The sequence below is a fragment of the Drosophila ficusphila genome, unplaced genomic scaffold, assembly GCF_018152265.1.
Source record: "Drosophila ficusphila isolate 14025-0441.05 unplaced genomic scaffold, ASM1815226v1 contig_106, whole genome shotgun sequence".
In the NCBI taxonomy this organism is placed as follows: Eukaryota; Metazoa; Arthropoda; class Insecta; order Diptera; family Drosophilidae; genus Drosophila; species Drosophila ficusphila.
The window spans coordinates 9,787,832-9,814,743 of record NW_025063993.1 but is presented as its reverse complement, the minus strand read 5'-3'; the positions used below and the strand labels follow the sequence as shown (position 1 = coordinate 9,814,743).

The 26,912-nt window shown below is 39.2% G+C and overlaps 3 protein-coding genes and 7 non-coding genes across 14 annotated transcripts in view; 1 reads left to right on the top strand and 9 right to left on the bottom strand.

Annotated features, from left to right (window-relative positions):
• Positions 1-1,478: 1,478 nt before the first annotated feature.
• Trnal-cag lies at positions 1,479-1,561 on the bottom strand. The gene has a single exon. It is a non-coding gene; the product is annotated as a tRNA-Leu (tRNA).
• A 165-nt stretch (positions 1,562-1,726) lies between these two features.
• Trnal-cag lies at positions 1,727-1,809 on the bottom strand. Its single transcript has one exon. It is a non-coding gene; the product is annotated as a tRNA-Leu (tRNA).
• A 136-nt stretch (positions 1,810-1,945) lies between these two features.
• On the bottom strand, positions 1,946-2,028 carry Trnal-cag. Its single transcript has one exon. It is a non-coding gene; the product is annotated as a tRNA-Leu (tRNA).
• Positions 2,029-7,145: 5,117 nt separating this feature from the next.
• On the bottom strand, positions 7,146-7,228 carry Trnal-cag. The gene has a single exon. It is a non-coding gene; the product is annotated as a tRNA-Leu (tRNA).
• Positions 7,229-7,500: 272 nt separating this feature from the next.
• Trnal-cag lies at positions 7,501-7,583 on the bottom strand. The gene has a single exon. It is a non-coding gene; the product is annotated as a tRNA-Leu (tRNA).
• Positions 7,584-9,740: 2,157 nt separating this feature from the next.
• Positions 9,741-9,823, bottom strand: Trnal-cag. Its single transcript has one exon. It is a non-coding gene; the product is annotated as a tRNA-Leu (tRNA).
• Positions 9,824-9,889: 66 nt separating this feature from the next.
• On the bottom strand, positions 9,890-11,140 carry LOC108096240. The gene has a single exon (XM_017197665.2). The coding sequence runs from the start codon at positions 11,061-11,063 to the stop codon at positions 10,218-10,220; it is 846 nt and encodes a 281-aa protein (XP_017053154.1). The 5' UTR covers positions 11,064-11,140; the 3' UTR covers positions 9,890-10,217.
• Trnal-cag lies at positions 10,018-10,100 on the bottom strand. Its single transcript has one exon. It is a non-coding gene; the product is annotated as a tRNA-Leu (tRNA).
• On the bottom strand, positions 11,128-11,650 carry LOC108096242. Its single transcript, XM_017197667.2, has one exon. It carries the CDS (start codon positions 11,623-11,625, stop codon positions 11,128-11,130), a length of 498 nt encoding a protein of 165 aa, XP_017053156.1. The 5' UTR covers positions 11,626-11,650.
• A 1,188-nt stretch (positions 11,651-12,838) lies between these two features.
• LOC108096237 (NAD(+) hydrolase sarm1) overlaps positions 12,839-26,912 on the top strand; it is a 39,097-nt gene continuing 25,023 nt past the window's right edge. Inside the window, exons 1-2 of one of the 5 annotated variants that reach the window (XM_017197653.2) lie at positions 12,839-14,204; positions 14,308-14,432. In XM_017197653.2, coding sequence (XP_017053142.1) covers positions 13,667-14,204; positions 14,308-14,432 — 663 coding nt within the window. In that variant the 5' untranslated portion in view covers positions 12,839-13,666. Of the gene's footprint in view, positions 14,205-14,307; positions 14,433-16,702; positions 17,066-19,698; positions 19,861-20,160; positions 21,970-26,912 lie in introns of those variants that run through there. The other 4 variants (XM_017197654.2, XM_017197656.2, XM_017197655.2 and 1 more) reach the window with 4 other exon arrangements.

Here is a 26,912-nt window from a genome sequence, read left to right as displayed (position 1 = left end):
AGGGTGCCGTTCTTTTGCGAGCTTTCTGCCCATGCGTGAGATCTTCGCCGGAAAAGTTCGTTCAAGCTTTTGACACCGAACAGTAGGCACTCGTTTGTTAGATTTTTAAAATAAATTTTAGTTTGTTTCATTAACTTAAAATCACTTTGATTGTCGCCTGCGTGCGTTTTTAACTGAGTATGAATAATGCAACTCATCCTACTCCTATAGTGGTGTACACTTGCGAATCTGTATGTTGAAAACTTACAACTCTAAAATATCGATATCAATCGATATTGGGGGGCAGACCCCACATGATGCAATTAAATTAATGCATAAATTTAGGTTATTAATTGTGTTTCACAAAACCCATAAACACAATCCGAATATTTAATTCCAATTTGAAATTTGTTTGTACATGACTCGGCAGCTTTGCATGTGTCTCGTGAAATTAGCATTTAGATAGCCATTGCGCTTATCAACTTTGAGTGCAATAAATTTGCAGCAATGCTGTGCCGCCGAGATTTCCATCCTATAATTAATAAAAGTGCTAAAAGCTTTCCATAAATAAAGATAGCATATATAGCTCCAGGTGTTGGCTTTGGGCGTGCGTTCAAACGATTTTTGTGCATTATTAACGGCTTTACAATTTGCGACTGGCAGCCTTCATTTGGGCATTTAAAAGCCAATCAATTGGCGGTTCGACGAAGTCATAAATTTCAATGGCCGCTCATCGGGCGAAGGAGGAAAACCCCTCTGAAAAAACAGAGGCGTCGGGAGGCAGATAAGCATCTGCTTGTCACATCACTCATATTTTCCAGACGTCAATTTGCATTGTCTGTGGAAATTGCTGCTTGCAGCAGCTTCTTGCTGTCACATGTCAATTGACCCATTCGCCTGTTATGGCCAGGCCAGCCTCAATTTCCCAAGTGCTAAAGCAAATAAAATTTTAACGGCCGGTTTTACAGCGCTTTTTTTATTTTCGCTAGCCAAATTGTCAATTGTCGTGGCCAGTTGATTGCGTTTTACGACCGACAGTAGCATAATTACAGATGGGCTTGATCTGTTTTTCCAAGAACAATTGTAAAAACACGAACTGAGTGGGCCGCATTCGAAGCCGCGCTCAGTCAGCAGTTTAATTTCTGTCTGATTGAGCTGAATGAGTGAAGCCCGAGAACTAGAAGTGTGTGCCGGCGATGCCAGACGGCGATAATTCTCTTGGGGCCAGGCTCCACCGCCTGTGTGGTCTCCCCACAAACACATATCTGACTGGCCGACAGCCGGGGGCAATCGTTAACTGGCAGCCGATTATGTGATTGGAATATTGACAATTAGGCGGTTACAAATTGATTTACTTGTAATTTTTATGGCGCCCCTGAGGGGAATATTCGCTGGTAATTGATTCTTCAAACAATAAGGGGTCATTGTTATGAGTTTAAAAAAATATAGATGAAAACAAGATTATTTTCATGGCCAAAGGGAAACAACAACAAAATCTTTGTCAGAAGTGGGATTCGAACCCACGCCTACAGAGTAGACTGCGACCTGAACGCAGCGCCTTAGACCACTCGGCCATCCTGACTGTTGAAAACCGTTTGACCAAATTTCATTTTGGTTCTGGACAAAATGTGGTTACAGTTGATACTCGATAAAATCTAAGATAAATATAAAAACTGTCCTTAGAAGCAGAAAAAACTTTATTGAGACTGGTCCTTTAATTTAAATAATTAAAACAGAAAAAAAATCTTGTCAGAAGTGGGATTCGAACCCACGCCTACAGAGTAGACTGCGACCTGAACGCAGCGCCTTAGACCACTCGGCCATCCTGACTATGAAACCAGCGAGTGCCAATTGGCAGTTTCATCTAGGGCGAGACTGTTCTTAAGTATGCGAAAATTAAATAAATTAAGTAATTTTGGTCAAATGTTTCTATTAAAGTAAATAAATATAAAAAGCAAAAAATTCTTGTCAGAAGTGGGATTCGAACCCACGCCTACAGAGTAGACTGCGACCTGAACGCAGCGCCTTAGACCACTCGGCCATCCTGACAGTTGGTAATTTAGTGTCAAAAGACCAATTTGATCGCCGGCATTGTGCTGCGGCGACATTATTCATACGCCGTGTATAACATGTGTTTGAAAACCACACTTAACACTTTGAACTTGCTGCCCACACTCGACTCGAATGCACTCCCGGTGAATTATTATAATCGGCGCCCTGGAGGCAAAGACAAATTGCCGCTCGACGCGTCACGGAAAGGTGTGTGCGGACAGACAAAACACGAAATCAACATGCAGCCGATGGAAATGATAATAAAAAGCAGCCGAAATCGGGTCAACGTCATACATCACCCCTTGCAGATTGGCAAGTGTCACTTTTTCTATATGTTTCGATTTGTTGTTGGCCAACAATGGCAGTCATCAGAGTGGCGATAACCATTCGGAAAAACGTTTTTGAGGGGGAGCTGGCGATCAAAACGGGAGTAATTAAGTTGTAGTTTTTCGGTTGGCCAAGCTGGCAAAATGTCAACTAGCCCGAAGTTCGGACCGCTTGACATTTCACACGCAGCTGCAGTGGCTGGTTATATATTTTTATATATTTTATTTTACTTTAGTTTTTTTTTCTCCTTTTTTTACAGCAGCAGTTACTGGTCGCACGCACTTTCAATGCATTTCAATTAGTTGCAGCCGCTCCACTTTGACTTTGAGCGGCCGTACTGGATATTTTCCATTTTTATACCCTTGCAGAGCAAAAGGGTATTATAATTTCAGTCAGAAGTTTGCAACGCAGTGAAGGAGACACCTCAGACCCCATAAAGTATATATATTCTTGATCAGCATCACGAGCAGAATCGAAATATGTATGTACGTCTGTCCGTCTGTCCGTCTGTCCGTCTGTCCGTCTGTCCGTCTGTCCGTTTCCGCGCAAACTAGTCTCTCAGTTTTAAAGCTATCGAGCTGAAACTTTCCCAAAAGTTGTGTAGTTGTTGCACGCAGTATATAAGTCGGAACGAGCCGGATCGGCCGACTATATCGGATAGCTCCAATACAAGAGAATGAAATAAAAAATTCTCACTCTGTTGTTTTTCATCAGATCGACTTGAATTCTTCAAGATGGCGTTTTCTAACTGTTATTGAATTTCGGATTAAATTTGATCAAAATCGGATAACTCTATCATATAGCTGCCATAGGAGAGATCGAAAATTATATATAGAATTAATGGAAATAAATTGATAACATCGTTGTTTTTCATCAGAAAAGTATGATTTTTGGAATATAGAGTGTTCTTACGACTCTTGAATTACGAGTTAAATTTGATCAAAATCGGACAACTATATCGTATAGCTCCCATATCTCTATAGTCAAAAAAATGGGAAATGAATAGAAAAATCGTCTTAGCTTCGATGTTGTCTAGCCTTTATGCGTTTTGTTCGACATATTTGATGACTGCAAGGGTATATAAGCTTCGGCTTGCCGAAGCTAGCTTCCTTTCTTGTTACAGACTGATGGCAGACACTTGATAGGCCTGAGCGTATGTTAATCGGCCGACTCGACCTGACAGCCCGAGTTAATTAAAGTTTGAGCACCGAACGCAGCCACCCAGCATACATAGTTCCCATTAATTTGCTTGTTAGCAGCAGAGACTCGTAGGACTACCTCAAATGCACTCGACTCATTATGATTAATGATGGTCGTCGTCGAGTGCAAGAAAATTGTTCGAAAACCAGTGTGACCCACAAAAGGCGACACAATTTCTTGCGGCGACTCGAAATAGAATTAGCAAATTGCCCGAATGTCAATCAAGCGTCATCAATCAAAATTTGTGCTACTGTCAACTCGATCACAATACAAATATAAATAAGCGGAGCCCAGCGGGCTGCAGCAGCTGGGTGCAGCTCACATATTTAACTGGAGGTTGTAAATTACCATAACAATTCTGAATTCTGGGGAGCGATGTGGGTCAGCAGTGGAAAATCCCCTCCCGGCCAAAACCCCATGATATGTCAGCGGAGTTGTTAGCACAGCCGCACAAAGGTTAAAATGAGGCATTGAGTGAGTTTCCAACTTTAAGCCGATGCAAATGGAGTTTGGATTAAGTTAACACCCCGATTACCTTGGGGCCGTCTTTGTGCCACACGTATTCTTCGGTGCAAATCATCTAATGAAGACATTGTCTAGTTCTCAGCGATTTAATCTGTCTTGATTCTATAAGGTTTGTGGGCGGGGAAAACTGTTGAATTTATTTAGTGGTATCAAGTGATAAATGGCTATTACACAGCAGTGGACAGCCAAACGAGATACGCTTATGGTGGCTTTGATTTATTGAAGTCTTTCATATAATTGCATTCATATTTAAATGGGAACTTGGACTTTAAAAACACATTTATCTGATCGCGTTTGAGCTTGACTTTTAAAAAATAATTACTCAACCACCGAAAGATTATCATTTGTTCAAATTTTAAAACTGCTGATCCAATACAAATAGCTTACTAAAATCATTTATAATAAAATATCCCCCTTTCCCATTCAACTTTGCAAACAAATAAACTTTTCATTAATTAACATCCGAATCCCAAACCAAAAACTCCCCATACTTCAATTAGTGTTCGATTGATCCAACTTTATTCGAAGTCAATGCTCCTTTTCAAGTTCAAAGTCAAATTGAACAGAAAACACCCAAAATATAGAATGAAGGAGGGGTCTCTCAAAACTGAAGACTCTATGGAGCATTAATCAATTGTGGCTCACTCTTCTTTTTGCCCTGGCTATTTCGTCGCGACAGTTTTCTGCCAAATTTGTACAAAGTTAATTAACAGGTTTCATTGTCTCGGCTTTTGGTGGCTCAAACAAATACGTATTTCTTTGTGATTTTCGCATGTTGTGCTTAGTTTTTTTACGACCGCAATAAAACAAATAATTGTGGGGGCGTATACGTTTTGGTGGAGATATATTTGCATATATGCAGAAGAGGGAGGGGTAAGCGGGGGAGTGGAGTGCAAAGAAAGCACCTGAAACAAGTTGCACAAAAAAGCCGGTTTCTACCGCTTGCCTAAACACTTAATTAAAGATGCAATTGGTGGTTCTTAAATATTTAAGAGAAACATTACTGCTTAAAAATTTTCCTAATGAGTTATTTAAAAATTAATGGTATAACATTTTATAAGCATTTTTACCACGTTCTTAAATAACCTTTTAATGTATTTTAAATTATTTTATTTAATTTGCAGTCACAAAGCAACATTTTCTGTTTTCAAAATCTGCCGGTTTTTAACGGATGCACACACACATGTGCTATTTTGTGTTTACCTCTTTTGTTTTTGTTTTGCATTGCACGTGCAGAGAGAGAGAAAGAGAGAGAGATCGCCCACGCATGAAAAAAGCTGGTTCTCTCTTTCTGTTACTCTCTGAGCTTTCTCACACTCTGCTTCTCTCACGATCTTCGCGCTTTTTTAAGCTCACTTATTTTGTCTCTGCCTGCATTCAGCTGGCGACGGCGTCGCAGTAAACATCGCGCGATTTAAAAGTATTAAGGTGGCAAAAACAAAGTCCGTGGAGTGTGCTCGTTGGTTTTTGTTTTTTGCGGATTATAATATTAAAACGAAGTCCCGCTATATAAAATGTGTTTAGTAATGTAAGGAAGATTTTTATAAACCAAACGGCAACGTGCAATTACGAAATTCGGTGTGTGACATGTGTGTTTGTTTGTGTTAAATGCGTGCGCTTTTATTTTGGCTGCGCTTCCATGTGTGCGTCTATAAATAACAGCAATAATAACAACAACAACAACCGCAACAAAAGGAAAAAGCCGAAGAAGCGAAAAAGCTAAAAATGAAACATCAACAGCATAAAATGACGGGTTGATTGACTTGCAGGAATTTTGAGAGAAACAAACACAACAATTCTCATCCACCGATTATCGCAAATCCAGAAGCTGCAGCTTCCGTTGTTTTCGGAAAACGTCAAGATAACACAGTTAAACCTCCCAAAATTCGACGACTCTGTAAGTTGCACCTCTAATATAACAAACTAATTAATTTTTGTGATTATAATAAGTGAGTTTGATTGAGAATCTTTACCGTTGTAATTTTCATAAATAGCTCGACAAGGCTACATATTTTCTCATGGTCATGTTTCGTGAACCGAAATTTCCTAAAACATTTATTAAACGCCTTCGCATTTTTGATAGAAGTCTGTAGGCTGCCGAAAATGTTCTTAAAATGGAATTATTTGTTCTGCGGGCAAATTGAATAAGACATTACTCATTTTGAAAATCCGCCTTATGACCTTCATGCTTTTGATTCTCCAAGTATTAGATCTAATCATAGATTCAGTATCACAACAGAATACGTTTAAAATTTTATATTTGAAAAGGGCGGAGCGGTTCACACGCTATAGTTTTTCCCTTCAACAAAAATTTGTTGCTGTGCACTTAATTTTGGGTTTTTTTTGAGCGACTGAGTGAACATAAAGGCGTATTTCTGCAGAGTCATAAACTCCGAATCTGTATACATTTTTGGGGATTTTTTCGGCTTTTCTGCCCATACACCCGTCAATGCAACGCCTATAAAAATCCACATAAAAGTCAAGTCAATCAGTGAAAAGGGCAGCCGAATAAATTACCCACGAAAGAGTAAAACAACAAGTAATTTAAACGTTAAACACAGACGGCGAAGGCGCCATGAGTTATCACCTCCTAATCGAAGGAATAGCTGCCATTTATTCAGGCGAAACGTTTATTAAAATCGAATTAGTTTTCCCCAAAAGCTAAACAGACGACACCCACATAGTCTGAAAACAGCGAGCCCCAATGGAGCCGCAAGTGCGGAATTTTGCCAATTCCGGGAAGCATACATATGTTCCATCCGCATGACCTGCCGCCTGCGTTCTTTCTCTCTTGGCCAAACGATTCGGTTTGCGTATTCCCACATGTTTTTCCATTATACATTTTCATTTTCAATTTCCATTTCACTTGATTGAAGTTTTGGCCTTTCGCACATGTTATTGTTTACGCCTTAAACCGAGCACCGACACAAGCGCATATTTATTTAGATTCACACAGTGAGATTGTTGTTCTTGGCCGGAGGCAAGTAAAAACTGATCAAAATAAGCAGAAATAATAAACAATTTGATTGTATAAATAAAAATAATAGAGGAAAAAAAATTATTGTCAGAAGTGGGATTCGAACCCACGCCTACAGAGTAGACTGCGACCTGAACGCAGCGCCTTAGACCACTCGGCCATCCTGACTATGAAAGTAGCGAGAACTGGAAAAAGGTCTGAGGGAATTTTAATTATTTTAGGCGTTTTCTTTAATTATATAAATTACAAAAATAATTATCTGCATAGGAATTATTATTTAAAACAAGTCAAAATTTCTGCAAAGAAATTTTGCAGTAGAACTTTTCATCGCTAAAGCGGAAGTAATTTGAAAATCTTTGAAAGGGAGTTCTACAATAAATTAAATTAAAAGTCAATTAATTAAAACAAATTATTTGTAGTTGGGAGAAGCAAAAAATTCTTGTCAGAAGTGGGATTCGAACCCACGCCTACAGAGTAGACTGCGACCTGAACGCAGCGCCTTAGACCACTCGGCCATCCTGACACATGGGATGAGCATACCAAATGCGCGTTTAGCGCTTCGTTCGCTCGTTTGTTTGCTCGACATTCTGCTATAAAAAGTTGTTTATAGAAAACTACCATAACCGTCAAAGTTTTTATGCAAATTAACCAACTTTCTTGCGACAAATGTATCGGTGTGGCTTGTAAATCCACCAATTACCTGTTTTTATTCACGGGCAATAGTTGTGGACGTTAATTTGCCGGCATTACAAAACTAATTGTTAGTTAAGTAACAAGAACTGTGCAATTTTATGACGGAATAATTGCAAATGAAATTGATTCGATCTGCTGCTTTGCGCTGCACTTTGTCCAAATGCCGACAAACTGTTTACAAAGTCGTTTTCATACAGATATATCTTATCTCCGGGTTTCGGGGTTGGGCAGACAATCGCTGCCGACGAACAAAAGAAAACAAGGCCTTTCGGAATATCTATATCTTTGCGGATTTCCCAAAAGCGTAACTGGAAAAGAGGTCAAGACCCGCAGCATTCCTCGATTCGAGCCAAAAACGAGCTGGCTAATAATAATCCGGTTCAAGGGGGCGTGGCCATGCCTTGGGAACGGAACCGAGAAAAAAAAAAAAAGAACAAACCCTTCTCATTAGGCGGCGTTCGTCTTTTGTTGTCTTTTAGTATTCTGTATTATTTATTATGACTGCTCATAGCTTTCGTTCGTAGGGGAAATGGATATTTTAATGAGTTTGGCCGGCACTCGACGACAGTTTTCCTCCGCCGCGCAATCCTCGCAGTGGAAAAAATTCAAATTAGATTTTGACACTGCTCGGAAAGATACATTCGCAGTCGAAGAATAGACGACGGGCATTGTTTATGCCTTTCCTTTGACTCGACGCCGACATCTTCATACGCATATAGTACAGATAGATATGGCCATAGACATCTGTCCGAGTTTGCGGACGAACGTAATTTGCATTTGCGCATTTTTCCGCTAATTATTTGTTTATCGCAGGCGAATAACCAAACCAAATCGAACAGGAAAATTCAAAATCAAATCGAAAAATGTTTTGACAAGCGGCGAGAAATTATTTTTGCCATTGAACTTGTTGCTTTTCCCTTGCCCCGATACAGTTAAAGTAAACAGAATATAGTGCACTCAAGTCGCCAGATCGAAACAGACAGCTAAACCCAGTTTAGTTCCAAGGCAAGTCTCGCTTGATAAGTTATACTCATTTATAATCTTCGAAATGGGTCAGCAGCAGTGCTCAAGTCGAGCAACAATTGCGCACGCAATTTTTATTCATTTAGAATGCATCAAAAAACCATTAAGTTGCGGAAAAATAATACAAACATATATGACAGCACTGGGAAAAGGTGCGGGGAATGCGAATTGGCTGAGGGCAATATAAAACTGACACCATTTAGTAAGCGGAGTAAAGTGAAGTTTGCATTTCTCTTCGCCTTATTTGTTTGTAAACAAAGCAATTCGACGAAGCTGACATAGTTCGATTGGGTTTTGGTTTCTGCATTTCCAGGGCAGGAGCTCAATGCCATTTGGCTGGGTCAGTTCTGCGGTTACTTTTCTTATATATATTTATATATATATATCGCGAAAACCAACTACGTAAGCAAATTGGGAACGGGAACCAGAACCATTTGTCGTACAAGGTCTAAACGGGTAACTTATCGGCGCAGTTTCGAGTGTTTATCTGGTTTGGGAGGGGATTCCTCTGGCCATAAACCTGTGCGTTGTACCTTTTCCTCACGGCCAAAAGTTTGATGAATGACTTTGCTGCGCAGTCATGTTCGGGCCGTGATAAGCCATTTTGCGGCACTCCTAATGCACTCTAATGCCGCCTTCGATTGCCCAATATCATGTGAATAAAGCACAACACACCAGCAAGATAGTGGTTTACACTTTTTATTGGAGACCAATTGTCAGCGTGGCGTGAGAAATTACTTGTGTGCGATTTGGCAGGCCTTTGCACCCCGCCCATCGGCAAAACACAGTAAAAGCTAACAATTATAAACAAAACAAATATATTTACTTAATAGTAAACAAACATATTTTTGAGGGATTTAAACTCTAAAGAATGAATGCCAGTTCGTTTTCCTATATTTGAAATTCCTTAAATTCCAGAAATTATTATCTAATTATTTTGTGGAAATGAGGGAGAAAAAAATCTTGTCAGAAGTGGGATTCGAACCCACGCCTACAGAGTAGACTGCGACCTGAACGCAGCGCCTTAGACCACTCGGCCATCCTGACTGTTAAAGTAACGAGAGAAAATTATCAGTTTGATTTAGTCTTAATTATTCTTAATTAATTTTAATTGATTCGAATTTCGGCACATAAAAAAGGTAAAATATATTTTTTTATCGAATAAAAATAAGTGTATTTGCTAAAGTAACATTTCGAAAATTTATATATTGATCAATTACTTTTTCTGAGCAAAAAGTTCTTGTCAGAAGTGGGATTCGAACCCACGCCTACAGAGTAGACTGCGACCTGAACGCAGCGCCTTAGACCACTCGGCCATCCTGACACGTGTCGATATCGTATCAGAATTTCTTTCGCAGCAAAGACGAAACCGAAATTCAAATTTCTGTTTGCCACAAATCGTTTTGTTTACAACGTGGGTGTTGAATAAATTTAAATTTTGTTAGCGGTCATAGATGATGATCAGCGCCCTCAAGAGTTGAAAGATCAATGTTCGAGTTACCCTCTGCTCCTTGAACGGCTCCATGTGACTGCGTATTATCTTCTGAAAGTTATCCAATCGTTCCAAAGTGCAAAGGTGAAGAGTTACAGAGGATTTGGCAGCCAATAGTAATAGGGCTAGCTTGTAATAATCATTCACGAATTGTCCCAGATAGTCAAGGTCCTTGACTTTGGCTATGTCTTTATATTTGTTAAAGATCCCCTCTATATTTTTCCTAGTAATCATGGTATTTAAGATCTCAAAGCAGGCATTTTGTGCATAGGGATTGTGCAGATTCGAGTATCGCCAGTATCCCGGATCGGCAATGAATAGATAGTCGCTACAAACACTTTGCTCCATATCCGAAAGAATCTTCACCACATTCTGGTTAATCAAGTTGTTCTGCAGTAGCACGAATTTCACACTGAATTGCTTGAGTTTTGGCACCTCAGTTTCGATTAAATGTTTAACAATATCACCGATAAATTGCTCCTTTTGTGATAATTTTGCATCATCCAATACAGCGGCGTATATAATTAAATGAAAAGTATCGAACAGTCCACACAGACTAAAAATTAGAGCACTGTAACTGATATTCAAGGATATAGTCTGGAATGTCAAGAAGCAAGACTTTTCCTGCGTTTCATTTTCAAATTTTTTGATTATCTCCTGTGTTAACTTAAAATATTTGTTATTTTCCTCTTTGAAGGGAAGTGGCCTTTCGAAGACCTTCTGGCATTTTTCCTGATCTTCTTCTGTTAACTCGTTGAAGGACGTCAGTGTGTTTATATAAAGATTGTTTTTCATTTTTAGATAGACTTAGTGGTTACAATCACAGCCTGCTGTAACTATTTGTAACTTCCTTCCTAACTTACGTTACTAAGTTTTTATTATCGAACTGCAGTGAATGTTGCTTAATTTTTTTGGCGTTGAACCGCAGAGCTCTAGGCCTTTTAAGGGTGCACTCCTGTTTGATGAAGTTTCTTGTCCGATCGGTGGGCATCCCAGTCGCAATGGAAACCATTGGGAAAAGGGATTTATAGTAATAAAAGTCCTGTGGCGCAGTCGACAGGAATATGGCTGTCCACTTTGGATGGTTCGCATACTTGAGGGTGTTCAAAAGGACCTTTGGCAATTGGTTGGGGCAGCGCGTGAGGTTAATGTAGTATCGCATTTTCCTACGAGAAACGGAGGACACGTTGATGAAGTACCACTTCAAGTCAAATCCTGAGGAGATGCTGCGGCCTACGGGTTTCAGCAAAGGAGTCACATTTAGGAACAAATGGATAACCTCTATCTGTAGATCCGGTGAACTGGATGATTCTTCGGCAGACGAATCTATTTCCTGCAGGAAATCTCCATTCTCCATTCTTGGTTCTCTGGAGCAATAAAATCTTTGTTCCTGCAGTCATTGAAAACACAAGGCCAACTTAGTTATGAACTTGACCCCACAATAAATCGCAACGAATTTAATCGATAGCAAGCACAGGGCTGGATTGTTGTAAATATTGAAACGCCAAAATCATTTATCATTGGCCAGATATTGACACGCCCCGTCAATATAAATAATTGCTAATTGCTGGCCATGATTAATGTCTGGCATCTTTGGCCGTTTTCGAGAGCTTCGGCTCCGAAACCAACATTCTCTCGCACAATTTGCATAATTGCAATTTATTGTAAATCCGTGTGCGAATATGCAAGAAATTCGCAGCTCTTTAAGGCAAACCAGAGGCCAACGGCTTTTCACGATTCGCATTTCGGATTTGCTTAATCTGTCTGACTGTCTGTCTGTCTGTTGGTTTTCTAGTATCTCCCCTGTCATATGCAAATTGGTCTGACTTCGGAGTTTAAGTCCCACTAATTGTTGGCAACCCCTAAGAACATTCATCGAAACTCTCTGCTGCTTCGTGCCAATCGTTTGGCAATCAATCAGTGTGTGCACTCCAACTGACATTGTTGCTAATTAGTTGTCAAAGAGGCTACAACACTGCACTTGCCGACCGCAATTGTCCATGTGGGTTAACGATTCAGTAATTGATAAATTGCCTATGAATTGCAGGGACTGCTCCAATAAATTGCTTTAAAATTCGTTAATTCGCGACCTTTTAATTGCTTAATTATGGGAGTAATTGATATTGTATATTGACTTGGCATTATTATGAAATTAATTGGGTATGTGAGAAAGAGATCTTAAGATCTACTTTCCTCCATTAATCTCGTCTATGTTCTCATAGTCTTTGTAGCCGAGTTCAAGGGCAACCTCAATTCCGACGATCTCTCAGCCCACAGCATTTTAGACGAATAAAGACAATAGTCTAAGATTCATTCACGTTTCCAAGTAATTTAACTAAAACGAATTTCGCCATATACTGATGCCCATATGTGTGTATATATTTATTACAGATTAACTCGAGAATTAAATGGCGTGTGGCTTTTATGGTCGCTGGTCCCACGCAAAGTCACGAAAATTGGACGGAGATTTCTCATTGTCGGAGATTTCGCATTTGCCCGGCGACCACGTAGCAAATCTCAAGTTCAGCAGTGAAAAATTGGAATTCTTTGTGTAAACGATTTTCAAACACAGTGTGGGAAACATCAGGTACTACAGAGATAAAAGTTTTCGCTTCAATCAAATGCTAACCGGTGCTTTTTATAATCAATAATAAACAAAAACATATAATTATTAACTGCAATTGGGTCAAAAGTAAAAGGGAAGAAGAAACACCAACATTGGCACGTTCCAAAAAATTGCAATATCAACAATTACAACGAATTGTAACTTAATTTATAGTACTGCTTAGCATTTTTTCTTTTGTTTGCTCACGCTTGTGCATATATAATTATGCAATCGCTGCAGTTTGCCTGAATGCGCCAACACAACAACAAAATCAACGTGCAGTTCATTGATAAAAAGCGTTGACAACAAGGGCTATAAATTAACAAGTGCCTGAAGTGAAGTAAATTTCAAAAAAAGAAAACGTTCAACAAGCCGGAAAGTCAACAACAAATAAATAAAAACAAAGTAATATAACACTGAACCAAGTTCAACGTCGAACAAAACAATCAATTGTTATAATTTATTTTTAACTTACATTTCAACAACTAGTTGCAATAATAAATCTATAAATTTAGGATCCCCACTACCGCAAACCTTTTTTAACTATAACAAATACAACATTTTTCAAAAAAGTGCCAATTAAACCGAAATAAACAAAGCAGAGCAACAAATAAAAACAATAGCAAAACCTATAAAAGTTTTGAGAGAGACATAAAAGTGGAGAGCAAACAAGTGAGAGTAAGCTGTTAGTTTAACAGTGATAGTGGGAGAATTAACAGCAGAGTGAAGGAGAGAGCACGAGCAACAGTGATAAGAAAGCAGCTCACCAAAACAGTGAGAGTAACAGCGAAGAATGAACTCACCACAGCTGGTGCACACGGCTGCGCAAGCTCACCACGCTGAGAGCGCCGGGCAAACGCCCCCGCCTCTGTCGCAGTCGCCATCGGCATCGGCGTCGACTGCGCAGCATGGGAATAAATACGCGCCTGGAAGAAGACTAGCTGCGCGGCAAACTCTTCGCTTGGCGATACCGAAATCACAGGGCGATCCCCTCAACCACCCACCGAATGTGGGGCTCTTCCGACCGTCCCCCTCGCAACTGCCCCCCGCGCCGATCTTGAAGCGCGTTCCAGCGGTCAGCAGTTGCAGCAGTGGAATTCCGAAGTCCGCCTCGCCATTGGAATCTCACCACCTGCCCAATGTCACGCCCACCCCCACCCGGTTGGGCTATGGAATCCAGACGACGGGGGGAGGCAGCGGTTGCTCCAGCGCCTCGTCAGCATCCAATTTCCTGGGGGTGCGTAAACCCAGCCTGACCTTGAACTCATCTGACATCAGGAACAACAACGATCTGTTCGCCTTCCCCAAGGACATGTCGCCTGTTATGAGTGGTGAGTAGAATTCTTTAATTCAATTCAAATTAATTTTATATTTTGTATTATTCATACTTTTAAAGTTACACAATATTTATAAATTCATTTGTATCCCGAATAGAACACTCCCACTCGCCCATGTTCACGGATTTATCTTCGGCCAACAGCAATGGATCCCCAACACATCACCACCAGCTGGGCAGGTTATTCAGCCTCAGTCCTTCGAGCATCAGAAGTTATGGAAATGTAAGTACAAATTTAAATTTGTGTTAAAAGATTTGTTATTCATTTATTTTTTAAATACGATATTAAGATATAGGGTATCCCCATCACTTGTACTTACTATATATTCCAACTACTGGCACTTCATTCGTCCCTTTTTGGCTTTATAAGGTCTCACTCGTAATAATTGCCGATGGCTATTTATAAATAAGCGGAGCGAGCAAAGGTCATGACTCACTTGGAGCTCTTCTCTGGCTTTATGGTGTCCATAAACTCTCACTCAAGTTTTTGTTGGCCCTCATTCGTACCTTTTACAACCCCGTGCGTTACTTTTTTGGGCTCATTCTGATTATAGATTTGAATACACTTGAAATAATCTGAGCTACTACGCTTTACCTGTACCTGGTTTTTAGGTACCTCTTTTTTTAATCGAAATTTTGAGAGTGCTAGAAGCAGTTGGGAATTACACCTGTCATTAATTGAATACTTGTTTTTTTATTATGTTTTGTGAACAACGAAGTAATACCCAGGTTTTTAAAAATTGGTTTTCTAACTGCACTCTCCAGACCAAACGCAAACCACGTTGAGCTTTGCAGTGCCATATTTAAGCAAATACATAACTCACACCTCACACGCGACTCTTTCTGGATTGGGGAACCCATGGAGATTGGGGATTGGGGATTGGGGCCTGAACCACTCCCTGACTTGGCGACTTTCCTAAAACCGGCTCCGCGTAGAAATGACTCTCTCTTCCTCTCCGTCGTACACTTTACGTAAATAGGTAGAAAAGAGCGTCAACTTAATTAATAAATAACATTTAGCACGTTTTCAAAACAGAAGTGGCAGAGCGGAGGGGTCAGCGAAAGAGGAACGAGTCGAGGCAAACGAGCCCGCAGTATATAGCGCTATAGCCACACTATTGGGTGGATACGCCGGGTATGAATAATCGCCATTTGGCGTTGATTTTTAGCATGGCTCGTGCGTCGTTAAGCAAATTTCTCGTTTGCGAATGCCCTTCCCTGGGCATATCGATATTCTCATGGGGTTTGTTCCTATAATCAAATCATAAATACTTTATGGTGGTATCTCTTGGTAAGGTGAGGAACATTTCAATTTGAGTAATCTTAGCTGTTATCAAGGGGAACAAAGAACTACCTGTGTTCCCTGATCGAACGATTAGGTGAGTCTACAACCTTTTAATTAAGAACTTAACCGATGACCCATATATTGGAGGGCATTATACTTTGGCTGATATCTTGACCAGCTGACTTATATGTTTTGTTAATAACTTTTATTGTTTGATCTAAATTATAGTGTTATCTGATTTCCCAAAGGGCTGATAAGCCACACAACCTGATTTGATTTTGGTGTTTTATTCCTATCTGGGGTATAATATATAAACTGATGGCTACCAGTTATATTTTCTACGATTTACTTAATTACGCAATTATTTTAAACTCCATAACTAATTTTTTTTTAATTTTATCATTTAAAATTCCACCACCGTTCTCTTCTTTATTGTACTTCCAAATTACTGGATTCCCCCAACGATCTTTCAGGGTATTCCCATGACCATTCACCAACCGAAGATCGATTAATTTCTTTCACCCCACCGTTCTTAAATATTTGACAAGCTCTTCGGCGCAAACACACAAAGAACGTGAGTCGCGGAAGATTGTTGTTAATATTATATGAAGTTGGGTGTATGACAGCGCCCGAGCATATTAATTAGTTGCCGGGTTTGCTGGGTTTGCTGGGGAATCTTCCCGGAGAGAGAAACCAGAGAGTGTTGTCAAGAGAAAAATCGATTAGTACGCCGACCGAAAGGGAAGCCCGACGCTTTGGGGACCGAGGGGCATATGGTATATGGTATTGTAGTGCCAGTCGAAATACAAACAGAGTCGACGTCGCGGTTTGTTCGCATTATAAAGCTCCCAAAAAAAGCGGCAAACGCGGGCGTCAAAAGGGGAGAGAGGGGGAGAGAGGGGAGATAGAAGAGAGAGAGGAAAGAGGGGGAGAGAGGGGTACGAAAGCTACTTATAAACGGACGGACAACTGTGTTTTGGGTCTGGCATTTTGTGGTTTTCGGCAAGAATTCCATTTTCAGTATTTGTCGAATTGAGATGCGCACCGGTTCGTCTCCGATTCTGAATGTTGTTCTGTTTGTATCTAAGTATCCGAGTATCTGAGTATCTGAGTATCTCAGCTTCTCGCAGCGCCGAGAATCCGTGTAAAATAGACGAGATTAATTGCTCGAACGTTAGATCGTGCTGAAGTCCCGCGGAAAGTTGATGTGAAAACCGTATAGCATGGGCAATCGTTTGAGCGGCTTGTGGTGCAAGAAAACAACATTGAGCATAACCCACGAAGAGCAGTCGAATCCCCGGGAAACTCGCAACGATAAAGTCACCCGTGGCATAAATCATAAATCAAGTCGAAACCGAACCAAATCGAGTGGTTCGAGTGATGGTAGAGGAACCTTTCGTCTGGGAAGCGTGCGCCGTTTATCGCTGAGAGATAACCCCAAGAAAACAATTAAAACCCCTTCGGAGAACCCAAACATCTCCACCATCGAGCAAACCTTTCGGGATTTGACCCAGCAAACCGATCTCGATTCCGAGATGAAAGTTAATGCCCAACTACTGCCCACTGCCAAGGTGAGTTCCACTCAAATACCTCAATTATGTCATTTGTTTTTGTTTGTATCTCCCGCGCATTTGAATAGCAATGGAAATAGATATGCTCGTCGAGGTAAAAACAAAAGACAAACTTGAATTGTTCCGATATGCTACTCAGTTCACGGCCAAAATCAAAACAAATTGTCGGAGTGGTTTCGGTTTCGGTTTCGGATTCGGTTGATGGTGTGTCATTAGCATTTCAGGTGTGTGAAAATGCGGATGCTTGTAAGGTGTCGCGATCGGGATTAGCCGCCATAATTTATGACCAACAGCTAATTGAAATTGTAAACAATAATCTCGGCTTTGCGACTGAGAAGAGAGTTGGCCAAGGGTCTCAAGAACTTGTTTGATAACAAGTGGATAATGTATGTAAATGACGCAAACCCATCAGTAAATTGAATCTGTTTGTTGACTCTACTCATTATTCTGGCAAATAATATCTAATAATGCCTCTAAATAGCCGATTACAACAGAGTTATCTTTATGGGCAGGGCTGTTAGTAAACACATTATTGTTTTGTTGGGCAAGAAAGCTGTAAAAATAATAAAATAATTCAGGGATTAAAACACTGCTTGGTTTTTATTTGTTTATTATTTAATTAAGCAGTAGGCAGCAAAAATAATAAAATATTTCAGGGATTAAAACCATTTGCTTGGTTCTTATTTGTTTATTATTTAATTATTTCAAACTGTACTTAATCTACAAAAATGTGTATTTTTAGTAACCCTAAATGCATTTTATATTTAAAAATAGAAAAACCCAATATATAGAAAAACCCACACAATAATTTGATTAAACATTTCTGAAAGGCCATTCTATTAAAGACGCATTTATATTAAATGCTTTAAATATACACATTGTATCTGCCCCAAGAGTCTCCTTTTAATCAGAGAAAAACCCAGACTGAAACATAAATTACCTCAGCTCGCAAACCAGAAAGCCATTACCCAGTGAATTCGATTAAGAGTTGTATCAAGAAATTATTGCCCCTTTTCGACGGGCAAGTGACCCAATTCCGCCGAATCTCATATAAATCACAAAAATCGAAGGAAGCGAAGAGCGAGGAAAAAACGTGTTAAGCACGCTTTGCATATAAATAAATAAACAATCTTCGGGTGGAGAAGGGAAATGCATAAAAATCAATTACGCATGAAAATTCCAATTGAGGGAAAAATAATTCAACGATAAGTCAATGCGCATGCGTGGCTTTGGGCTAAAAGCGGGAAGTGGGCGTGGCAACTTGGTAAGGGGGGTACCTTGAAAATGGTAACACCGTCTTGGATGTTAAGTCTTAGATGCGGATGCATCCAAAGAGTTGAAGCTCCCACGGCGATGAGTCAGAGCTAAAAACTTCTTCTGCGCAACGCGATCGGTGCAAGTTGTTATTGGAGACTCAATCACGGCTTTCTGATGACTCAGAGATGTTTTAGGCGAAAGCCAATTCATTCATACGTAGATACACGAGTAGATACAGATATATAACGTGAAGAAAATACGTTTACAGTAGAAGCTCTGTAAAGTAAACTTATAAGAACAAATAAAATAGTCTTTAAATAATAAATAAGAAGAAGTGGTTATTTGTTTATTATTATTATTATTATTATTTACCTAATTTTGATTTCACAAAGTTCCCTTTCTAAAGTGTTTACTGTAAGTGCAAAAAAAAAATCTATAAGCTTATGGTTTTGCTGAACGAACATGACTCACGTGAAGGACTTGGCACTTGACAAAGTTGTGATTAATTTAAACATTTCTTTCAAAACGATCAAAAGAAACTGGCACACTTTTAGTGAGTAATTTGCTGACCTGAAAAGCGAAAGTAGCTGAAGGATGGGACAGATTAATGTGAACGAAAAAATGATGAATTAGCCGAGTTAAATTGCATAACCATTTAAAAGAAAAGGCCTTCTCTCGAGCAATTTGCCAAAAGTATATGATCGATTGGGATAAAAATACGAGATGTAGGTGCCGCGAACTCTTTACTTCGGTTCAAGGCATTTCACTACCCAAAAATATATCAGCCCGATTTGCTTTATTTTGGCATGCTCCACTTTGGCATTTCCTGGAAGCCCGAACGCGAGCAAAAAACGCTTTGATAAACAAATACCAAATCAATTAGATTGAAAGAAAGAAAGAACAAATAAAAAACAACCTAGGAAAAAAACATGTTAAAAGATTTTTCCCATTTAGACGCACGTGTCGATTTCGAATCAATTTGAGATGATTTCTGTTTGCTCAGACCGAGTAAATAAAACAAAATAGACATGCAAATAAATAAATGGTAAATATAAACAATGATGTGACTGCTCGAGAAGCTCAATGTTAGTGGGGGCAAGTCTAACCAAGATTTCCGCGAAAAAAATTCCTAGAAATTCATTGCCAAAATGCAAAAAGAAAATGTGATGTAAAAATATAAATAACAAGAAATCAAAACAGAAATACTCGTAAATTGCACCCAACGATCAAATAAAAACACTTTGCTCGGCGGACTGAGAAAGAGGATCACTACTCTCGGCTCTCTCTTTCTGACTTCTCTGTCTCTGTCTCTTTCTCTTCGGTTTTCTCAGCCAGTCAGCCACAAAACAAAATTTCAGGCCTCAGTCTTGTGTCGAACACTCGAACGTCGAGTTCGTTGAGCGCTATCGAAGACAACGACAAATCCAGTCAAACGCCCAGAAAGAGCTACTTAAAAATAATACAATAAATTTATTGTCTAAACGTATTATTGTGAAATAGCGAAAATGCCTAAAGATCAAAGTAAATCGAAGTGAGAAGTGCGTAAAGAAAAAGTTTCATTCATTTGTGAACATTGATTAAAACAAAGTCTAAAAATAAAATTCATAACTGTGCGATTAAAAATAAAATATTATTTTGTCGTCACATATGTGTTTTTTGAGATACATAAAAGCATGTGGAATCTGTCTGGATAATATATATATTTACGCAACCTACAGCCTATGTATTAAATTCAACTTTAACAAGCTTAAAAATACAAATTAGCACCAAATCAATATGATTAAATAAAATTAGTGATGTGTAAAACTGATAAATCAACAAAATAAAATACTTTTCGCAGAATTTTAATCCTCACAATATGCGTATCTCAATTGCAATAAAAATTAAAATAAATAAACCACATTTGCACGGTCTATAATTTAGATCAAATTTAAAATTTGTGTAATAACTGAAATTTACCACTCAAAATTGGTGCATAGAAAATTCAAGAATAAATTTACATAGATTGTTGAAACATAAATTAAGTGGGCTAATAAAACGAGTTAACAACAGAAAACCGGTCCCGAAACAAATGTGCTTGGAAAATCTCAAAGACCACGAAATCAAATTGTTGCGTAGGCTTTTCGTCGCTTTGGCAGACTTAAAATCAATCAGAAATCGCCCACAGTACTCGGAATAATAACACAACGGGCCAAAAGTGCAACAGGAAAAGCGGTTAACGCCTTTTGTCGCTCTTGGCCCAGTCGCCTGTTGGCATTCGGTGCATTAGCCAAGCGGAAACTCATTAGCCAGTTACATGGGGACACAAAGAAAACGCTGGCAAACGAACGGAAGTGGGGAAAACCCCGAGCACGTGGGCTTCCCCAGTGTTTCAGCCGCGTTTCTGTGTGGGCTTTGAACTTGTTCCACGCCCAGAGGTGTGAAAAACCAGACCAAAGTCGAATCAAGTCAAGGTCTGATCTTAAAAAGCTGTAAATGTCAAACGTATCTTATTTGCATCTCTTGTATGCCAAGTTTTCAGGCAATGGAAAAGTCTGGAATATCTGTAAAAACAAGTGGGGGAATTTCCAGAGAGTCTTTGCTTTTATGGAGCATTAAAAAGATCGTTAACTCAGATATCAGAGGGTAAGGTCTTCCATAATAAAATGTTTAAAATTTATGCCTGTCTGGTTTATTTTAGATATCGGGTTTCATTCAAAACTTGTAATAAAAAGAAAGGGACACACATATTTTAGCACCTGGATAGGAGTCTTCCAAGTTATGACCAAGTTCAATCTTCAGATTTATTTGAACCCCTTCATTAGTTAGCTATTTCACAAAGTTACGAATCATTTTGGGGTTTAGAGATGAAAGACGTTTGAGTGCAGCTCCATTAATGGGCATTGTATCTGGAAAATACTGAGAAGTCCGAGCCATTCTTCCCATAGAAGGAACGCATAATCAGCTACGCTCATTGTGTATCTTGCAGATACATTTGTCACAGGCACGACCAGGCACGGAAACCAGTTCTGTGGCATTTCTTGTGTAAGCCTTTCCGACTGCGATCTTTTGTGGCTCTCGGATCTTTCGGTTAACGGTTGCCAAAAGCAGACAAGATACGAAATAAAAATAAAAATAATCACAATAAACCAGCAACAGCACAACAAAACCAGATGCTTGATAATTGTTTATGCGCAACAATACTGAAACGGTAAAATACTTTTGGCGGAAAAAACACTTTCTGAATGCGATTATGCGGATAAATTACTCGGCTTTCTGCTGTTAACCCCAAGGAATGCTAATCGCCGGGCTTGTTAATAATTATATAAATGAAAAATGTTTTTGTTTTGGTTCTTTTGTTTCTGTTGCTAAGAATTCCGAGGAAAAATGCCAACGAACCCCCATAAATAAAAGGTAAACAAACAGCCAGGGTAGAAGGAAAACCCCCCAAAATAAAACAGTGCTTCGAGTGATTGAATTTGAATAATTTTGAAAATCAAAGTGCGGTGAATCTTAAGTGAAAAATAATTAAATAAAAAACAATGGTCGTCACATCGACAAGAAGTCCGCTTCTGGCGCAAACCCAGCCCACAAATGCCACTTCGAGTGGCAGCCACACGACGGCCGCCCTGCGATCGCGGCTCATATATCCCCGGCAGCATTATCAGGTAATTGTCAATCAATTCCAGCCGAAACTTTCTTTCTCATCGGAGGCAGGCCCAATTGTGCCGAAGAGTCAAGGGTTTCTGGTTAAGTGATTAGGTCACAGAGTACATTAACCCCGAGGCGCCGACGACGCTTTAAAATGACCAACCAGACGGCGGCGATCGCTCGCCTAATGGTCAGTGAAAGGCCCGAAACTCCGAGACGCTCGTTCTAGGGCTACCTACTATACTATATGTATATAAAAACATGATTTTATGATTGGTTTTCTGACGCAATGGCATTGGGACCTGTTTTATTTGTGACAGAAAGAGAACGAGAACGGCACGTCTAAATGTGTTAATGACTTTGAATGCACTAGGGTTGAAATTCTGGGAAATTCAGAGCTATCTACAAAGCATACAAAATATTAACGAAACATCCGGCCTAAGGCAACAGAGTTTAAAGAACATGTTTATTAAAACAAAATCACGTTTTCACTGATAAGAAATATAATATAATAAGCTACACTGAACTATCAAAGTTCCCAACAGCGTTTTTAAATAAATATTTATATTTTTATGTTTTATTTTTGAAATTGTATTTAAAGTTCATTATACCTTAAAGAAAAACATTAAAAAAAGAATTTTTGTTTAATTCTCCAAGTTAATTATATAATCTTAGGCCTTTTTACACTGTAATAAATAAAAATCCCCAATGCAATTAATACTGTGTCTGAAGGCCAACTCAAGTTGTAAACGTCGATTTAAACGTTTTACGAGCCGCCATAAAACGCACTTTAACCGAAAGTTGAAACGCATTTTGGTGCTTAATGCCATAGATTTAATGGCTACCGCCAACCTATTGAAAATAAACATTAATTTTCCACTTTTCAAACACGTTTTCTTTATCCATGGCACTGCGTTGGCAAATTCAGAGAACCAAACAACACAAACCATTAAAATTGCCGGCACATAAATTGAACGAAATCGAGCTATTTGTTTATAATTAATTTCATGCGGCTTTTGTTTATTGAGATCCAAATGCGTCGACTGGAAATGCGTCAACTGCAGTTGGCGCGGGGCTTTCCAATTTTCCCATTATACATAGTAAGTGGTTAGCCCATATAAATCGAGAGATATTGAACGGTTCCAGAAGCGCAGAAACATCTGCTAATTTGCACTCTCGACCTGGGCCAAGAAAGTATCTGGGGACCCTATTCTCTTAGATTGGTTAACCATTTCGATTCTCCTCTATAAATACAATCGCATCCGCCTATATAGCCGAGTTCTGGATCTCTGCTGTGCGCATTTGCCGAGATCTTATGGGTTGTTTTTGGTCTCGTTCTAAAGTGGAACCGAATGTTTTATTTCTGTATTCCGTTTTCCATTGCCGCCGTCGCCTTTGCCTATATAATGTAGAAACTACATAATTTGATTTCCAGTACGTGCCTCTTTCGGCCTGCCTCACTGACTGTCGGCGGCGCCGTTGACGTCAATTGGGGGAACGGACTGACGGACATACGGACGGACAAACGAACGGACAGACGGACGGACGGACTGGTGGAGCAGGCGACCCTGTTGTGGATCGGGGATTTACTTTTCCACCGACCGTTGTTCATCTTGCGGCAATGTTAAGATATCTTTCGGCGCCCCTTCGATCTGTTTATAGGATAAATGCTGTGGGGTTACTAAATTTTAATTTCTTTTACTGCCCAAAGTTTTCCATTATTGGGAAATTTGTTGATACAATTTGAAAACGTCTTTGAGGATGCTTGGGAAATTTTGTTTTAATTAGAAACTATTTAACAAGATTATTTTGTTTTGAAAATTAAAAAAAGTCTAATTTATTTATTTGATTTAATAAAATTGAATTCTTCTTTTTAAATTGTAAGCTAATAATAAATAAAATGAATCTTTATTGATGTATCTCTTGTTTACAATCATTTATAAGCAATATCTCAGCGATTCAGACATTCCTATCTCAAGCGCCATTAATGAAAACCATTTTCCGAATAGCCTTTCATTTGATTCGCTGACTTATGCACCAATTTGGTAGATGTTTTCCAGATAGCGACTTGTGGGTCCAGTTCAAAGCTGTAATTTATGAATGAATTCAATTAAGACGATTTCCCGGCAAGCAGCGGGGAAAACCCCAGAGGCACTCGTAGATCTCACACGGTCCACTTAAATTGCAGCCCAACTCAATTAAGAGATACAAAATACAACAGGGCGAAGCCTTAATTCAAATTTGCAACGGTTGAGTGTGAGAGAAAGAGATGAGTATTGTGGAAAGAAAGAGAGGGGGAAAAAGAGGGTGATCTCCATGAGAAACAACTAAAGTTCAATTAATTAACTTCGTTAATTATAATCTGTATTACTCTTACTGTAATTTTTTCCAGACTCTATGTATTCTTCTTGCAGGGTGGGATGTTTATATTTTTTCAGAAAAAGAAATAAGAAACCTTTGTAAACAATAACAAGAGCAACAAGTTTTGAAAGCTTTTTTACCAGATGGTAATGCCCCGTTCTCACTGCCAGTGTTGCTAAATAAAAGCGCTCAAAAGCGCCAATATTGTGGGGATTTGTTTGCTCTCTCTCTCTCTTTGCGTTTTTGTCTCTCTTTCCCTCCCTTTTGTTTGGGGTGGACGGGCGGCAAACAAGTTTACTTTGCTCTGCTTATGTGCATTTCATTCAGTTTTCATAACTCAGTTGTGTTCGTCGCAGTCGCGCGTTCAAAAGCTGAAATCAAAACACCAGTGCTAAATTAAACAGAATCAAAGCGTAATAATAAATCGCAAAAAAAGCGATTTTTATTGATACGGTTAATAATAAAACTTCGATTAAAGTGAAATAAAAGTATAAAAACGTTGATCTTGTAAGGCGGAAACAAAAACAAATTTTCAAAAATATTCAAATATTTTTTTTTAATAATATTTTAAATAAATTCACCTTATAAAGGCCAAAAAAATTAACAAAATGTGAAAATGCTGATTTTGTGAAGTGAAAAACACAATTAGACCGCATGAAACCTACTTTCATCTCAGAAATCACAGAAAATATATTAAAGTAAATATTAAGGTAATAATACAATAAACAAACAGTGGTTTTTATTAGCTTTATAGCTAGTAAAATTTAATTCCATAAATGTATGCCCAGTTCGAAATGTTTTGATACAATTCTCTAGTTCTAATTTCCAACAAAAACTTGCCAATATTTCCTTTGTAATTCGTTGTTAAAAACATTTTTTTGTACATTTTAGCAACAGGAAATTCTGTGTAAACTTTTCAGCTGAAAAGACATAAAAAACTTGTTATTGTTTATAGTAGGGGTATAATAAGCCAATCACCCCTTCCTTCCTTCCCACAATTGGGTGAACGATGGGAAATGTATCTTACAGATAGTTTGCGTAGTCGTTGCTCAGTTTCATGGTCGATTGCCTCGATTATGCTTTCTGATTGCACTACACACTTGGACTCACATAGAGAACCCATTAAAACGATATACAATTTGGCACTTTTACCTCTTCACGTCTCCGGGATTGGCAGTTCGCCCAGGTGAAAAGAATCTGCGAACCGGTTTGGCGGCGTACACAGGTAAACACAGTCTTACATAGATATGAGTCGAATGTTGGTGAAATGTTTTTCTTCCTCCGTTTATTTATGGCTTATCTCGGCCCGTACAATTGTTATCGAATCGCGAGCGCGACAAACTTGTCCAAAAGACACTGCCGCGGCCCACGCAATCGGGCAATCAAAGGGGTAGCCGAAAGCGAACACTCCCTTGTCGCCATTGCAGGGATTGCAACCTGACCCGACCCCCAAAAACATGAGAAGCCAAATCCCGACAAACAAAGTATAGGGATAACGACGAATTCAATTTCCAAATGCGTCATTTTATTAGAAAAAAAAGGGAGACAAATTGAAGTGGGGTAGGGAATGGTTATTCAATAAAAACATCCCCTTTTGTGTTTAGTATATATCTTCTTTGTTGGGATGTCTAAACCAAAATATACGTATTAAGAAATACATATTACAATTTTTATATTTTCAATAAATGGTGAAATTACATATTAAGCTGTGTGATTTACAAGCATCTTGACTCAACTGTGATTTAACTTGTATCTGCATCTTGTCTGCGGCTTTGAGGTAGAGGGGATTGATGAATATGAGCTCGAAAAACAAAAAACCTCAATATTTTATAATGTATTTAGTGCTATAATGAAGCTCCTTATCTTTAGGTATTGAAAACAATTTCACAATGTTGCTTTAAACAGCATTTAATTAAGACAATTCTTTGTAGGTTTTGTTTGTTTTAGTGATTTTGTTTCCCAGAATCAGGCGAATTCCGATCTCGTGTTTTTGCACCCTTTAACCCCTTCGCTTTTCACCGCTCCTTCGGTTAACTTTTGGCAAGATTCTCAGGTGAGCCATCCACCCACGCAGCGGGCTAAATGTAACGTCAAATTCGAATGCATTAGATTAATCTCTGGCTAATGAGACAAATTTCAGACAGATCTAATTGGCAATGGCAGTCGCAGTTGCAGACGCAGCTGTTTCGGTTGCATTTGTTGCCACAGACAAGATGCAGATAGAAAATGTAGATGCAGATACAAACATAATCACAGAGCACGACAATGCCAATGGCATTGACCTTGAACCTGTGCGATTTTTCCCGTTTGCCTTGCCTTTTTGCCGATTTTCCTTTGCTCAGCGGAGCGACTTATCTATTGCAGCGGAGCAATTTGAATAGAAAATTGAGTTGGAGGCAGAGGTGGAGCAGAGCGGAAATACCTTTGCCTGCCATGTCATCGTAAATATTTTCCCGCTTTATTTTTTATTCAATTTTCTACCGCTGAGTGCTCAAATTGCCGAGCGCGTCACCCACTTGGCAGGTGCATTGGCAGGTGCATCGGGCAAAAATTATTTGTCTCAGGGAAAGGAGAGCTTGAGAAGTGGGAAAACTGAAAG

Bases quoted from the DNA above. Each gene is read 5' to 3' on its own strand.
- LOC108096240 (XM_017197665.2), bottom strand. From the start codon at position 11,063: ATGAAAAACAATCTTTATATAAACACACTGACGTCCTTCAACGAGTTA.
- LOC108096242 (XM_017197667.2), bottom strand. From the start codon at position 11,625: ATGGAGAATGGAGATTTCCTGCAGGAAATAGATTCGTCTGCCGAAGAA.